This window comes from Peromyscus leucopus, chromosome 2, assembly GCF_004664715.2.
Source record: "Peromyscus leucopus breed LL Stock chromosome 2, UCI_PerLeu_2.1, whole genome shotgun sequence".
Lineage (NCBI taxonomy): Eukaryota > Metazoa > Chordata > Mammalia > Rodentia > Cricetidae > Peromyscus > Peromyscus leucopus.
This window is the reverse complement of record NC_051064.1, coordinates 11817924-11832778: the sequence shown is the minus strand read 5'-3', so window position 1 is coordinate 11832778 and position 14855 is coordinate 11817924. Positions and strand designations below refer to the sequence as shown.

General features: G+C 37.8%; 1 protein-coding gene across 5 annotated transcripts in view; it reads right to left on the bottom strand.

Annotated features, from left to right (window-relative positions):
* Wwp1 (WW domain containing E3 ubiquitin protein ligase 1) overlaps window positions 1-14855 on the bottom strand; it is a 121061-nt gene that overhangs the window by 63756 nt on the left and 42450 nt on the right. For 4 of the 5 annotated variants that reach the window (XM_037202376.1, XM_028885168.1, XM_028885165.2 and 1 more), the window contains exons 6-8: window positions 12069-12206; window positions 11919-11985; window positions 9376-9560 (exon numbers count right to left, since the gene is read on the bottom strand). In XM_037202376.1, the coding sequence (XP_037058271.1) occupies window positions 9376-9560; window positions 11919-11985; window positions 12069-12206 (390 nt within the window). The remainder of the gene's footprint in view (window positions 1-9375; window positions 9561-11918; window positions 11986-12068; window positions 12207-14855) is intronic. The other variant, XM_028885166.2, reaches the window with a different exon arrangement.

Below are 14855 nucleotides of genomic sequence, written 5' to 3'. Positions count from 1 at the left end.
TATTTATTTGCTAGCTACACAATCTTTTGAGTATTTTGTTATTTTAACATAACAAGATCATGGTACCATTTTACTACTTTTCAAACTATGACATGAAAACTGGTTGTTTGCTTATGCAATTTCCTTACAGGTAAATCATTTTAGAGTGGCTGCATCTACAAAGGGAAAGTCTGTGAGGCAGCCCTGTAGGAACAGCCCAGCTCTGTACCTATAATAATGGTAGTTAGATGAAACACTCTGTGAAGCAATTAAGCACTCACACACAAAGCAAAGTAGGCAGAACTGCGCACAGTGACAAAGTCTGAGCTTGATTAGCACTAGTTTCCTGACTGGTAACTTACTATAGTCACAGATGGGTCTAGTACGGTAGAGGCCAGTATACAGGACCTTCCCATACATTTCTCTGCAGTTTTTTCAGTATTAATAAAAAGAGAAAAAAAAAGTTTAACATGACTAGGTTTGTCTGATATCATATCACACTTATCTACTATATATATATTATACGTGTGGTAATAACTATACATTAGAAAAAGTCATCTCAGACTGGAAGTTAGAGAGGATTAAAGTGGAAAATAATATAGTATTTTCTTAAATACCACTTTCCAAGAACTATGGCAGATATTTATTTAATATCTCATTTAACCTTTAAAACTGAGTTATAAAGCAATTAATTAAGAGTATCAGTCACCTTTATACAAAAAGATGCTAACTTTGAGGGCATGTTTGTCACCTTTCAGCAGGTTAAGTTCACTCTCTGCAGGTTTACTCTATTTCTCACTATCTCATCGTCTCACTGTAATCTAGAATAAGTATTTATGGCAACTAAACTCAAGTGAATCTTCTTAATCAAAGGGAGAAAAGTCTTCATGCACAATACTACCTCTGGTGGGAAATTATTTCTCTGAACTCCTTAGTATTGGCCCACATTCATTATCTGAACCCCTTGGAGACAAATGTATTCCAGAATTCATGTTTTAGAATTTAGAACAGTAAGTAATATGGCATATGCATTATATATCACACCAACACCCGAGTAGGTTAAAAACCAATCCTGGCAGAAACTACAAACAGCCTCATGCCAGTTCAAATGAATTTACAAAACACACACACACACACACACACACACACACACACACACACACAAACGCACACAAACTTTCTTCCTGGAACCCACTCTGTGTAGACTAGGCTGGCCTCAAACTCACAGAGATCCCCCTGCTTCTGCCTCTAGAGTGCTGGGATTAAAGTTGTGTGCCACCACTACTGGGAGATTTCAGAAATTTTGGAATACAGGTATATTAGAATAACTTCTTGGGAAAAAAAGAGGTTTACTGAGCTCACAGTTCAAGATCTTCAACAGTATACACCAGCATTAGCTGGATCTAGCAAACACTTGGTGGTGAATGGGAGAGCACACAGGGCTCCATACTCATTACCACATTCCAATAACAAAAGCTGGCTTAAAGACTTGAATTGAAAAAGGAGTATTAGTGATGAAGTTCAATGGTAAAGTGCTTGCCTCCTATCTCTAAGTACCTGAGGCAATACCTAGCACCCATCTCCTCAAAAGGGGTTGGGGAATATTACTTGGTACCTACATATTAAAGGAACAGGGAATGCCCATTTCTTGAAAAGATATATGAATTAATTTTATAAGTAAGTAATGAACTATCACACAAAGACATCAGCTAAGTGGTTGCTACCAACACAAATGGTTTAGAAACCCTTTAAACTAAATGGAATGAGGACAGTTACACTATTTTTAAGAAAATCACAGCAGGTAAAAAGGTTGGGAGAATGTTCTGGGAAGCCTATCTCAATATAAAAGATAAGAATCAGCCTTTTGAGATCAGCTCTTTGTAACTAAATGTGAACAGGAGGTAGTATAAAGCTGAAAGCCACAGAGCTGGATTAATTCCTGTGACCACTCTGCACTTCAATTCCTTTGCAGCAAATGGAAAATATTAGTACATATCCCAAAGAATGACTGTGAGAGTCGCTGGTAAATAGAGATTCATTGTTTAGTACAAGAATAGCAGATGTCAGCTGTTAAGACTGCCCTAGCTTTCTTTACAAATTCACAAATGCCAAGGCATTATTTATGATGGAATTTTCAATGCCTGTTCCTCATGTGTGGGTTTTATTTTTACCTTGAAATTTCAGATAAGAACAGGTAGAAGAATGTGAATAATGAACTTATCCCCAACAGAGAGAGTATATAAAATATTCAACAAGCTATAAAGTATGCACAAGAGAGTCTACAATGCTAACTGTACAAAGATTAATTCTTTCACGTTTCATCACCATCTGAATATGCCCAAAGTAACTAAGGGTAGTAAACACTTTCACTAATCTACTCACACAGATAAATGTTTCAGAAATAAGAAGAAATTCTTCAAGTTCCATACATTTAACTGGCCTTTGTAAAGTGATCATTCCATATTTTTTTTAATCATCAGATTCTTTTCATGAATAAGGAATCAACTTAATTATTGGTCATGACATCTAATTACTGCAAGAGATGATGCAACTCCTTCAACTTTTGAATCCAACAACTGTCACATGAAACAAACTCATTTGGTTTGGTAATATGTGAGTGAACAAGTTTTGGCTTTTTGTTTTGTAATTTTACTTATTGAAAGAGTTCACCAGGAAATAACAGCTAATATGTAAGTTTCAAAAAGATTTTTACTTTATTTTGTTTTTTCCTGTTCTTTTCTATGGATTACTATCTGGTAAACTAAAAGGTCTTTTAAGCTAAAAAGCATTAGACCCATGTAAAGAAGCCTGGTGCTCAGACAAACCATCCTTCTATCCTGATATAAAACTACTATTGATCTTTCTGTATCTACTTTTTCAGATCATATATTTAAGACTTCACATTCTAATTTTTAAATTGGCCCAAAAGGTAGCTCACGTATTCAGAATGGTATTCTGTCCAGCTATAGGATGAATTTTAAAAACATAATATTAATTTCTCAAGTATTTAATATAATATATGTTGATCACATTTGCCCCCTACTTTTCCCAGATCTAATACCCTCTCTCCAATAACTCCAACTTTACTGTTGGAGCCCATTTTTAGGTTTCCTAGAGGCTTTACCCAGCAGGTCTGCAGAGAGAGAATGAATGGACCACAGACCTTAGTACAGGTGTCTGAGATGGTCTGCACTTGGCTGTGCTGGGGGGAGGTCTTTTGCTCCACCCCTTGTCATTCCTTTAAATATCTTAGGGCAGAGACAGTCAGGGCCAATGGATTAGAATCCAGGCCTTCCCGAGGCTATCCTGTATTTTCTATCTTTTTCTTTCCCCTTGATCCTTCTAACTAATATTTCCTGCTGCTTCTAGTCAAGAGTACTCTGGGGAAATGTGGGGGTGAGGGATGGCCACCCACAGATGGCACCTGAACAGAGGCTAAGAAAAAAAATTTATCTATCTATCTATCTATCTATCTATCTATCTATCTATCTGTCTATCTCCAGAGTACTTGGAGAAAGTAGGAGTTAGGTTCTACCAGTTAGAGCAGTTGAACCAATCCGGTTTTGTAGTTTAAAAAAAAAAAAAAAAAAAGTTAAATGGAACAGGGGGTTTTATCCTCAGGAGAAAAAGAAAAAAGGGACTGGAAGGATGTCCAAATATAAGGCTACAGCATAGAATCTTCTCTATCAAGATCTCTCTCTTTCTGTCTCTCTCTTTAATTTCTATCTATGAAAAGAAAGGAAAGTATGAAATAGATACATAGTATAGAAAAAACTTAGAAGAATAAGGTAGTGTGGAAAAAAATTATAAAAATAGCATTAAGAAAACTTAGGATAAGATAGGCAACTAGACAGAGAAACTAAGTTTTAATTTTCTAACTTTGGGGCTATGAATGCAAACTGGGGAAAATCTATCCTCTTTGAGCTTAATGGGCAAAAAAGGCTCATCTTTGAGCTTATTGAACAGAAAAAAAGATTCCTATGGAAGATTTTGGCCTGGGGACAGCTAAAATGCTAAGTCCAAGCAGCAGAGGAAAGAGATTTCCCCTGCAGCAGATGCAGATGGATGAAACAAAAATCCTTTGCTCTGTTAGCAATGACTGAGAAAACTTGTACAACACCTTACCAACAGAATTAGTCTCTTCTTGGCCACTGAAGCCAACAAGTTTAGAAAACAGAAGTTTTGGGAAAACTGAGTGGTTTCTCTCTCAAAAACTGAAAGATTTCTTGGGGAAAAAAAACTTAGTAATCTCTCTCTAAAAAACTAAAAAGCCTTTCAGAACTTTCTTTCTCAGTTTCACTTTCTGTAAGGTCAAAATTAGATTCACTTGGAAGAGTGCGGGAATTCACCTGTGGTTCGCTCTAAGAAAAAACAGAAATAGGGCATAACCTCTCTAACTTCTGTCTTTCTTTCAAGCCAGAAAAAAACGGCAGCCAGAAGTTCACTATGGTTATAGCCTAGTTAAAAAACAAAGTGCAGGCAGAAAGCTGCAGAAGGGGCAGCTTCCCCCGAAGGTGAAGAGACAGGGGAGGGGCTGCTGGTGAGAAGGAAGCAATGGAAGCTTTAAAAATCCTCTCTGCAACAAGGGAGGCAAGGCTTGTGTTCCTAAAAATCCCTCTTCTAAGCTTTGTCTCTTCAGGCCAGTAGAAATCCCTCTCCAACTAGAACCTAGGCAAAGAACTCAGGAAAGTGCAAACAGAGAGCCAAATGGGGCGGCAAACTGCTGGTATGGAAGAGGCAGTAAAGACAAGCCTTTCAGCTGTAGCTGCAGCTGAGACATCAGGGGCTTTGTTTCTGGGTGGGCATCTATCAGAATGAAAAGGTTGCTCATCATTGCTTTAACGCAAAGATCCCCTGAAAAATGCAAACCCTCTCTGTTAGCGTTTTATCTTCGCTTCTAACCAACAACTGAGAAGTGATTAGTCAGCACCCTTCCCTCCCCCCCCCCCCCCCCCAGAGTTTGAGTGCATTCCAAGGATACTAGGGTTCCTGCAGTAGTCAACAGCTTCCTTGAGTGTGGAGCTGAGGCAGGCAGATTCCTCCCTGATGGGAGGGGCTGCTGGCATAGAGAAGGCAATGAAGCCAAGCTGCAGCTGCACTGCCCAGTCAGGGACACTGTCTAGGGAAAGAGCGAGCCAGGACAAAATGGAGAACCATCCAGGAGAAAAGCTCTCTTTTCTATCAGGGAAAAGACATTTCTGAAGAGCTTTGTTCCAAGCACTTTCTGTTTCCCCCATTGACTCCCAGTAAGCAGAGGGAGCGAGAAGCATAAGCCACTAAGTGCATGCAGACAAACAATGAAACTAGCTCAGCAACTAGGTCAGGTGAAAGGCCTGATGAGGGAAACACACCTGTCCTAATGTGAGCTTAGGGATAACAAAATCCTCCCTTGACAAAAAAGCAGAAGCTTGATTTCTGAACACAAACCACACAGACCCTGAAAACAGAAACACAGAAGGGACAGATTCATCCCCAAAAGGTGCAGGACCTGAGGAAAGCTGCTAGAGTCTGAGGTAGATTAGGAACAAAAGCTCCTATCTTCAGAGGCAGCTAGCAGAGGAACAGAGAGTCACAGCCTGAGGCATCTGAAGCTCCGCATCTGGGAGGAAGAAACAAGCAGGGCTAGATAAAGATCTATCAGGGAAAGTCTCTCTGAAGGAGCTGTAGGAAAGCTTTGCTTTAAGTGCTTTTGTTCCTTTTCACTGACTGGCTAGACCAATGAACAAGCCCTGAGGGAGTTTTAGTATCAGGGATGCCGGCCTCTATGCACGCTAACGGGGCAGGTGTGATTCTGATCTGGGGCCAGTATCAGATGAAAGAAAAACACCAGCTCAGGGAGAATAGAAATCTTTTGACTCAAGAAACTCCCGTACTAAAGAAAAAAAAAAGCTCCTTTGAAAGCAAGCCTGGTAAAAGGGAACCACAAGTTGACTCCCGGACCCAAAAAGAATTATGGGAAATGGAGTCCAAAAGGTAGCTCATACCAGCAGGCTGATACACAGAAATGCATTTTGGGGAAGGTAGTTTTTCCACTAAAGATGGCGGTATTGCCCAGAAAAACTGTTTTTTTCAGCTTGAAAAAAAGTTCATGGTAAACTTAAAATACAGTTTTTAAAAATTAAGAAGGAGGAAAATTGTCTGAGTTTGTTGAGTGTCAGCCCCAATGAAAAACTTTAAGGATACAGAACTCAGAGCTATGCTACTTCTAGCTTTACAGGCTCCTTTGAGAAAATGCCCAATACTGCCTAATAACTGCACAGAGTGTTTTTTATGATAGCTGGATAACAAAGAGCTACCTATAAGAGCAATGAAGTCACGGAAAAATACATTAAGCTTTCAAGACAGTCTAGCAGGGGAACCCACTAAATGATGTAGGTCTGGAACCCTACTCCAACATAGACAATTATCTTCTCCTGGTGGGAAATTGACTGTTATGAAATGACTAGCTGAGCAATTCAGAAACAGAACGTTCCTTACAAGGGTTTCTTCTCATTCTATTTTGGGGTTTGAAATGAAGTTCAAAGAATATTACTCTCCGTCTTGTTGGAAGATAATGTAACATCTCTTCTAAATGTTAAGAAACTTTTTTAAAAATCTCTTCTAGGTGTTAAGAAATCTTTAGGTGTTTGCTAAGTTCGATATTTGCTAATGGTAGCCCTATAGAGAGTTTGCTTAATATAAGCTTGTAAAATAGATCTATAGAATTTCTTTAAGACGTGTAGTAATAAGCTTGTAAGAAGTATGATAGTTGTAAATGTAAGTTTAAATAAGAAGTGTATAAGATATTTGCTAAGGTAGTTCTATAGAGTTTCTTTAAGTTTTAGGAATAAAGAGGCTTAGGTAAGACTTAGGTATAATAAGGTGGGATATAAGCTTTAGGTCTTAGGACATGGTAAAGGTTTAACATAGAGATTATATGGTGAAGGAACCTGGGGGCGTCCATAGGCGACTGTAAGCTGGCATTCTGGGCGGTTTCAGAAACTCACAAAGCCACTAAGAATGGCTGACACCAGAGCCAGCACAACAACCATGGCCAGGCATCCGCAGCTGAGACCCACAGAACATCAACCCAGTGCAGAAAAACCTGAGTTAGCAGCAAAAATGTTGAAGTTTCTATTTGACGGCTAAAAGAAAATCTGTGTTGAGAGGACTTTGCACCAACCAGCTCTTGTGGAGCAAATAGTTTTCGCTCTGAGGGAAAAACTGCCATAAAATGCTACTGTAACTACAAAATATCTCTGGACTGAGAATGAAAGTTGCAGAGACGCCTTTTGAACTGAAATTGTTAACTGCAAAAGGTTTTTGGTTGTAAAACGTTTCTTCATATTTGGAAGTGGAAGTCTAGTACCAGAATTCATTTGAACTTTTTGAACTTAAAAAGAGATAAAAATTACAAAAAGGTTTTGGTTATGGGTTTCTTCATATTTGGAAGGCTGGTACCAGAATTTGAATTTTAGGACTTAAGAAATGAATTAGACAGGAGTGATTTCATTGCAATGGGTCAATTTTGAATTTACTTATGTATATAGATTATATCAACATTGGTGATTTATGGAACTGTTTATGTAAAAATGGAACTGCTTAAAAATGGAACTGTTTAGAGAAGTTTAGAGGTTTTTTTCTAAAAAATTATAAAGAAAAGGGGAGGTGTTAATATTCCTCAGTCTATTTAATTTAAAAAATATTTTCATGTTACTTGAGTGAATTAATGTTATGTTTTGTATAGTTCTATTAAGAAACTGTTTTTGAATGCAGGTTTGTAGGTTGGATGTAGGTTTGTAGGAATTAACAGTAATGTTCATGTTAGAGCTACTATGTTAACCTATTGATACTGATGCACCATGGTGTGGTGAAGTTAAGGAAGTGTTTAAGTTTGATGTGAATGCATCAGAAGTTTATCCTATGTTTTGTTAGCAAGAAATTCAAATGCTTCTATTAAGAATTTGCTTTAAGTTGTAAGATTGAAAGAATTGTAACTATGTATTGCAATATTTATGTTAGAATTATGTTAACCTGTTAATGTAAATGATGAAGCTAAGGAGTTTTTAAGTTTGATGCAATTGCATCAAGAGTTTTTTGATTTAAAGGGCTTGATGCAGCTAAGACTGCTGTAGTCAACTTAGACCCATTCCAAAAAAGAATGCCATCTTTATCATCTACTCCTATACTGGGAGGTGTGACAGCTATGGAGAGTGCTATTGGCTCTTAATGGGGAGCTGTTTTTTATATATTAAGAAGGGGGAACCTGCTGGAGCCCATTTTTAGGTTTCCTAGAAGCTTTACCCAGCAGGTCTGCATGAAGAGGATGACTGGACCACGGGCCTGAGCACAGGTGTCTGAAATGGTCTGCACTTGGAGGGACGTCTTTTGCTCTACCCTTTGGCATTCCTTTAAATACCCTAGGGCAGAGACAGTCGAGGCCCGATGGATTAGGATCCAGGCCCTCCTGAGTCTATCCTGTATTTTCTATCTTTTTCTCTCCCCTCTGTCCTTCTAACTAATATTTCCTGCCGCTTCTACTCAAGAGTACTCTGGGGGAATGTAGGGGTGAGGGATGGCCCCACACACTTTACACGTTTTTTTTTTTTCTTTTTAAAAATACACCATTAAGTCCAATTTGTGCTTCTCATATATTCATGGTGTAGGGTCACACCCTTAAGAAAACTGACTTTTCAGAAGCCATCAACTGTCAATAATTATTTAGGAGGAGGAGCTCATGAGGACCTGTCCCTTCATAAGATGGGTTTTACTTGGCTTTTACTATCATGATACGTCATTTTTCTTTTCTGAAAGAGAAACAACTAAGTTCACTCTTATATCTGCCTTCTTGGAAGTATGGAGCACCATGTGTTGTTCATATCGTGGCATATTTTCAGATAAATCCAAAACCATTATAAAGTCTTCTGGGATTTTTCTTCTACAGCAGTGTAATTATTCCCTTGGGGAAATATAAATTTTCTGATAGCTATATCAAATCACAGAACACACTTCTAGCAAGTTAGCTACTAAAGGGGAATCCATATGATATGCTGAAGACAGGTTAAAGAAACCATTCATTACTAACTCGTGCTAACAAATCAATGAATTCACTCAAGTTCCTTCAAAAGTATACTTTATATCACTAATTAAATAGTATCTTTGGCCTAAAGCCCAAGAATCTTACATCATATTAGCACTTGCTTAATAAAATGTTGTGATTTTTCAACTGTTTTTGGAATACCTTCTTAAATAATTCAGAAGACTAAAAGTAAAAAAAAAAATAAGAAAAATTTAGTATAACTTTCCACTTTATATTACAGAAGATAAAGAATGATAACATAATAAAGGAAATGGAGGCATAAATACATAAACTTCTTTAAGTTTCACTCAAACAATGAGGCATATAGTCAAAGTTACCTGTGTCACTGGTGGGCTCAGATGTGAGTGGTTTTGGAGCTGAAATATTTTTGGGTCTGGCAGCAACCTGAGACGGGGATGAAGGTGTGTTTTCTCCATTAACTACATGTGAACAGCATGAGTTGGGAACAACAGTACTGGTTGGTACATGATTATCTATTCCAATAGTACCTTCAACAGCCAACCTTTAAAAAGAAAACAAAATTCTAACTTCAATGTGTTAAGTACAATAAAACAATCTGTCAGCAGAGTTTACATAAAAAATTTTTACTGACTTTCTAACATTAATTAGGAGTACTAGGCAGATGAGAGAAAAAGATACCGTCTGCTGTTAACACACTCAACTACACTACCTTCAGTTGTAAGTGTCCATGCTGGCAGACACACCAAGTATGCTGAGTGTATCTAGGCCTTCAAACTGTTCAAATTGTGTATTTTAAATAAGAATATTAGGCTACTTTAAATGCTCTGAGAGCAATTTCAAAGGCTCATGAAATTATATGAAATGTCCAAAAACTAATCCTAACCTTGGAATTGTATTTAGCAGTGAAGACAAGTAAGGTATGAACAAAACTTCTAGATAATTCTGATGTCTGTATCACTCCTCAGCCATCCAGTGTCAGTGGATTCTAAGAGACAGAAGTCCTTGGGGGTTCCCCTTACACCACAGGACTCATTTTTTAAAAACAAGATGTGCTATCATAAAATAAAACAACAGTTTTGGTGGTTTTGTCTTAAGACAGGTCTTCCTAGAAGGGCCAGGCTAGCTTAAAACTTGGTGTGTAACTCTGGCTAGCCCTGCCTGAACTTACAGCAATTCCCTCTGCCTTTCAAGTGCTGGCATTACAGGCATGAGCAACTAAGTACAACGCTAGTAAAATAAACTCCTTTAAAATCTAAAACTGTATTTTAAAGAATTTAAATACATGTCACACATTAATGCATTTTAATCCACAAACTTACAGTTTCATTCATTAATTTTTCTCAGTGCAAATTATAATCTGGAGACTGATTTGAGGCACAAATACACAATTTGAAAGCATAGTTTCAAAAGCTTTTTTTTCCTTTAAAAAAAACAGTAGTGGGTGGGCTGGAGAGATGGCTCAACTGCTAAAGGCTACGCCCTCCCCTCCCCCCCAAAAAAAAGCAGTACTGAGAATGAAACCCAAGTCTCTGAATATGGTAAGCAAATGCTCTACAAAGGAATTATACTCCTGAGCCTTTTTCACAGCTTCTGTTTTGAGACACGATCCCACTGAGTTATCCAGGCTGCCTCAAACTTGCTATCCTCTTGTTTCAACCTCCCAAGTATCTCAAACTGCGGGAGTGTGCCACATATCTACCTTGTTCAAGGGCTCTGATGAGAAGCATGCGACAGCAATTAAGAATAATGTTATCAGTAACTGAGCAGTATGGAAAAGGTTATACTTTGCCCTTTATTGGCATATTTTCCCAGATATACCAAGTCAATTACATAAGAAGATATTTTTATATTTTTAGATTTTAACTCCACCATATTTGAATTATTACATACTCTCATTCCATCTACATGTTTCAAATCGTGTTTTAATCATCACAAAATGTGAATGGCAGGTTTTGAAATGGCAGGATGAATTCTGTGGCCATAATCTGTCAGTCATTTATCTTGTGAGCTACAGGAAAATGCCAAATCAATAAGGTCTCCTTCCCACACTTCTCACTCTATTAGCCAACAAATTGTAAATACTGATTGTGAAAAGACATTTTCAGTAAGAAAGGAAGAACAACCACACTCCACAGCATAAGTGAATAGTTGAAACATTATGCTATCTATGTAAGAGAAGTATTTGTTTACAGAAAATGGCCAGAACAGTGATTTTCTTATGTTTTAGATCTTAATAAGCTATTAATTTTGAAGTTTCTTTCCTGGATACTCGGCAAACAGCATCTTTATATTTAAGCTTTTAAGTTTATATCTGTATTTATTAATATATTTTTGGTAGTTTTTGATATAGTGTCTTTTAATGTATCCCTGGTTAGGCTTTTAAATTTTATGATAAATACTAAATTGAGGTTAAAAATTAAAACTTCTGCCAGGCAGTGGTGGTGCATATCTTCAGTATCAGCATTCAGGAGGCACAGCCAGGCAGATATCTCAGTTTGAGGTTCAAGGCCAGCCTGGGCTATAGAGTGAGTTCTAGGACTGCTAGGGTTGTTACACAGGGAAACCTTGTCTCTAAACGCACCCCCCCCAAAAAAAAAATTAAACTTCTAAATAGGGTGTGGTATGTACCTTTAACCCCAGCACCTGAGTGGCCGAAGCAGGGGGATCAGAAGTTAGAGGTTATCCTCAACAGCACAGTAAGTTTGAAGTCAACCTGGGCTACATAAGATCCTGAACACCCCCACCTCCACCGCATAATATAATCGTAACAATCAAGAAACTGAAGCAGGAACGTCATGAATTTGGAGCTAACAGAAAATAAACTAAATTGAAAACACAAACTTCATGCCTGGGAAATATTATAACATGTTGCCACAAATAATAAAGTAAAGAACTCTACCCGGTAGTGGCCCGTGTTGAAGAGTCTCCATCTTCGTGTAAGGCATCACCATTCTGCTGTATTTCTGCTAAACATCAGGAAGGAAAACAACTCAGTTTCTACGTATCTGTCAATTTTCTTTACTAATTTAAAAACATAAGCACAGCTTACTGGTTGGAGAAGAGTTGTGGTTTGTTAGATTTTCTTGCTCAATCACTAATCCATCAAGCACAACTGTCAATTCACCAGTTTGCACTATGCCATTCTTGTTTTCCAAGGAAAGTTTTAATAGTTCTTTCACTTTTTCTACTAGAAAAAAGAAAATTCTAATTTAAAAACATTTGCCACATACAAAAACATGTTTTAGAGATAATTTGAATCAAGAACTCCTGTATTTCAGAACTTGACTGGTGCATTTGGAAGTAATTCTTTGCATGTCTATCTGTGGACCTTGCATTAAACTATAATAGGAATAATTCCATTCTGGACAGTTTAGTGACTCTTTGTCCCAAGTGCCACAGTTTTGTCATCATCTTTAATTGCTTCCGTGCATAGTATAACCTTCAGAGGATATGCTAATACTATCTAAATAATAAATACAACAGCTGTGCAAACTTGTTTCTCAGCAGGAGCCCAAAGACCCGTGGATGAAGCACAATTTCATCCAGAGAGTCAAGAGTCTTAGTTAACAATTCCACCTCTGCCACTTACTAGCTATACAGAGCTAAGTTATTCAAGCTTTAGTTAGCATCAGTTTCCTCACTCTTCATTACAAAATGGAACAATAAGAACATCAAAAATGTTCATGCCTTTAATCCCAGCACTCAGGAGACAGAGGCATGAGTTCAAGGCCAGTCTGGTCTACAAAGTGAATTCCAGGACAGCCAGAGGTACACAGGGCTTCGAAACCCTGTCTCGAAAACAAAACAAACAAAACACCTCAAAAAGGAACTTCGAACCCAGTGGAGAATCATAAAGACCTAATTCAAAACAGCACAGGAAGTTGTAGCACCACACCTGACACAGTTGGTAATGAGTAAATAGAACATACTGTGCTGACAGCTTGATGTTTCTTATGCAAGGCCAAATACTTCCCTCCCATTAAATCTATTCTGATTTAAATGCAAAGCCACTTTGACTCATCTTCCATACCACAGAATATATATTAAATTTACTTAGAAATGAGAAGAACCTGTGAAGACAACAATGAAAGAGTGTAAGGGTTCAAATATACAAAAGAAATATGGGGTTTTCATGCCTGAAATACATTATGGGCCAGGCAGCAGCGGTGCACACCTTTAATCCCAGCACTCAGGAGGCAGAGCCAGGCGGATCTCTGTGAGTTCGAGGCCAGCCTGGTCTACAAAGCGAGATCCAGGACAGACACCAAAACTACACAGAGAAACCCTGTCTTGAAAAACCAAAAAAAAAAAAAAAAAAAAAAAAAAAAAGAAGAGGAAGAAAAAGAAAAGAAAAAAAGAAATACATTATGGTATGGTGAATCAGTAAGTAATTATGTACTTACTAAAAATTTAAACATGCATTACAAAAACGGTGCTTGAACAGATATATTAATTAGCTTGATTTGATTACTCAGTTTTATAGGTAAACCATAAAATGACTTTTTACTTCACAAATATAATTTGTCAGTTAATAATTTAGAAAAATAATTCTCTTTAAAATTCATCAGTGATCATTTTATTAAATATGATTTTCTTTTTTTTTTTTTTTTTAAGATTTATTTATTATGTATACAGTGTTCTGCCTACATGCATGCTTGCAGGCCAGAAGAGGGCACCAGACCTCATTAGGGATGGTTGTGAGGCACCATGTGGTTGCTGGGAATTGAAGTCAGGACCTCTGAGCCAGTGCTCTTAACTGTTGAGCCTTCTCTCCAGCCCGTTTTGTTTTGTTTTGTTTTGTTTTGTTTTGTTTTTTTGATACATGGTCTCTCTGTGATAGCACTGGTTGTCCTGGAACTCATTATGTCCACAGTTGGCCTCAAATTCATAGAGATCTGCCTGTCACTGCCTCCCAAGTGCTGCCATTATCAGTAGAAATTTATTAACATGGACATACTCAATGGAGAAACTATATAAAGACATAGGGAAAGGATGGCTATCTACAAGTCAATGTAAGAAGTCTCAGAAGAAAACTGCCCTACCATCAACTCGATCAGATTTGAGCCTCAAGAGAAATGAGGAAAAAAGGCTCTAGTTGTTGAAGATCTGGGTGCTGGGGATGTCTTTCTGTATGCTGTGAATGAGTTGCTCTGATTGATTGATTGACTGATTGATTGATAAATAAAACGCTGACTGGCCAATAGCCAGGCAGGAAGTATAGTATAGGGGGGATAAGAGAGAGGAGAATTTCAGGAATGGGAAGGCTGAGTCAGGAGTCACCAGCCAGACACAGAGGAAGCAAGATATAAAAGTACTGGTAAGCCACAAGCCACGTGGCAACTTAACAGATTAATAGAAATGGGTTAACTTAAGATATAAGAACTAGATAGCAAGAAGCCTGCCATGGGCATACAGTTTATAAGTAATATAAGTCTCTGTGTGTTTACTTGGGTATGACCAACTGCAGGCCCTGGAGAAAACTCCAGCTACATTTGGGCATGGTGGAACATGACTGGGATTTTAGCACTCAAGAGGCCAGGACAGGAGGATAAGCTTAAGGATAGTCTGGCTACATAGTAAGACCCTACCTCCAAACAAAACAGAACAAAAATTTAATGACTACATAGGATACTACTGCTGGTTTTCTGAAGCTCTCCATTCACTGAACAAATGTTTATAAAGCATTTTTCATCTAAGTACATTCTGCTCAAGTAGATCAGATACTTAAATTTATACAATTTATGAGGATTTTATCTCAAATTATATTGACATTACAAGTTTCCTAGAAGTTGACTGCATAAGATAGACAACTCTACATGGAGGTTATGTGGCTAAA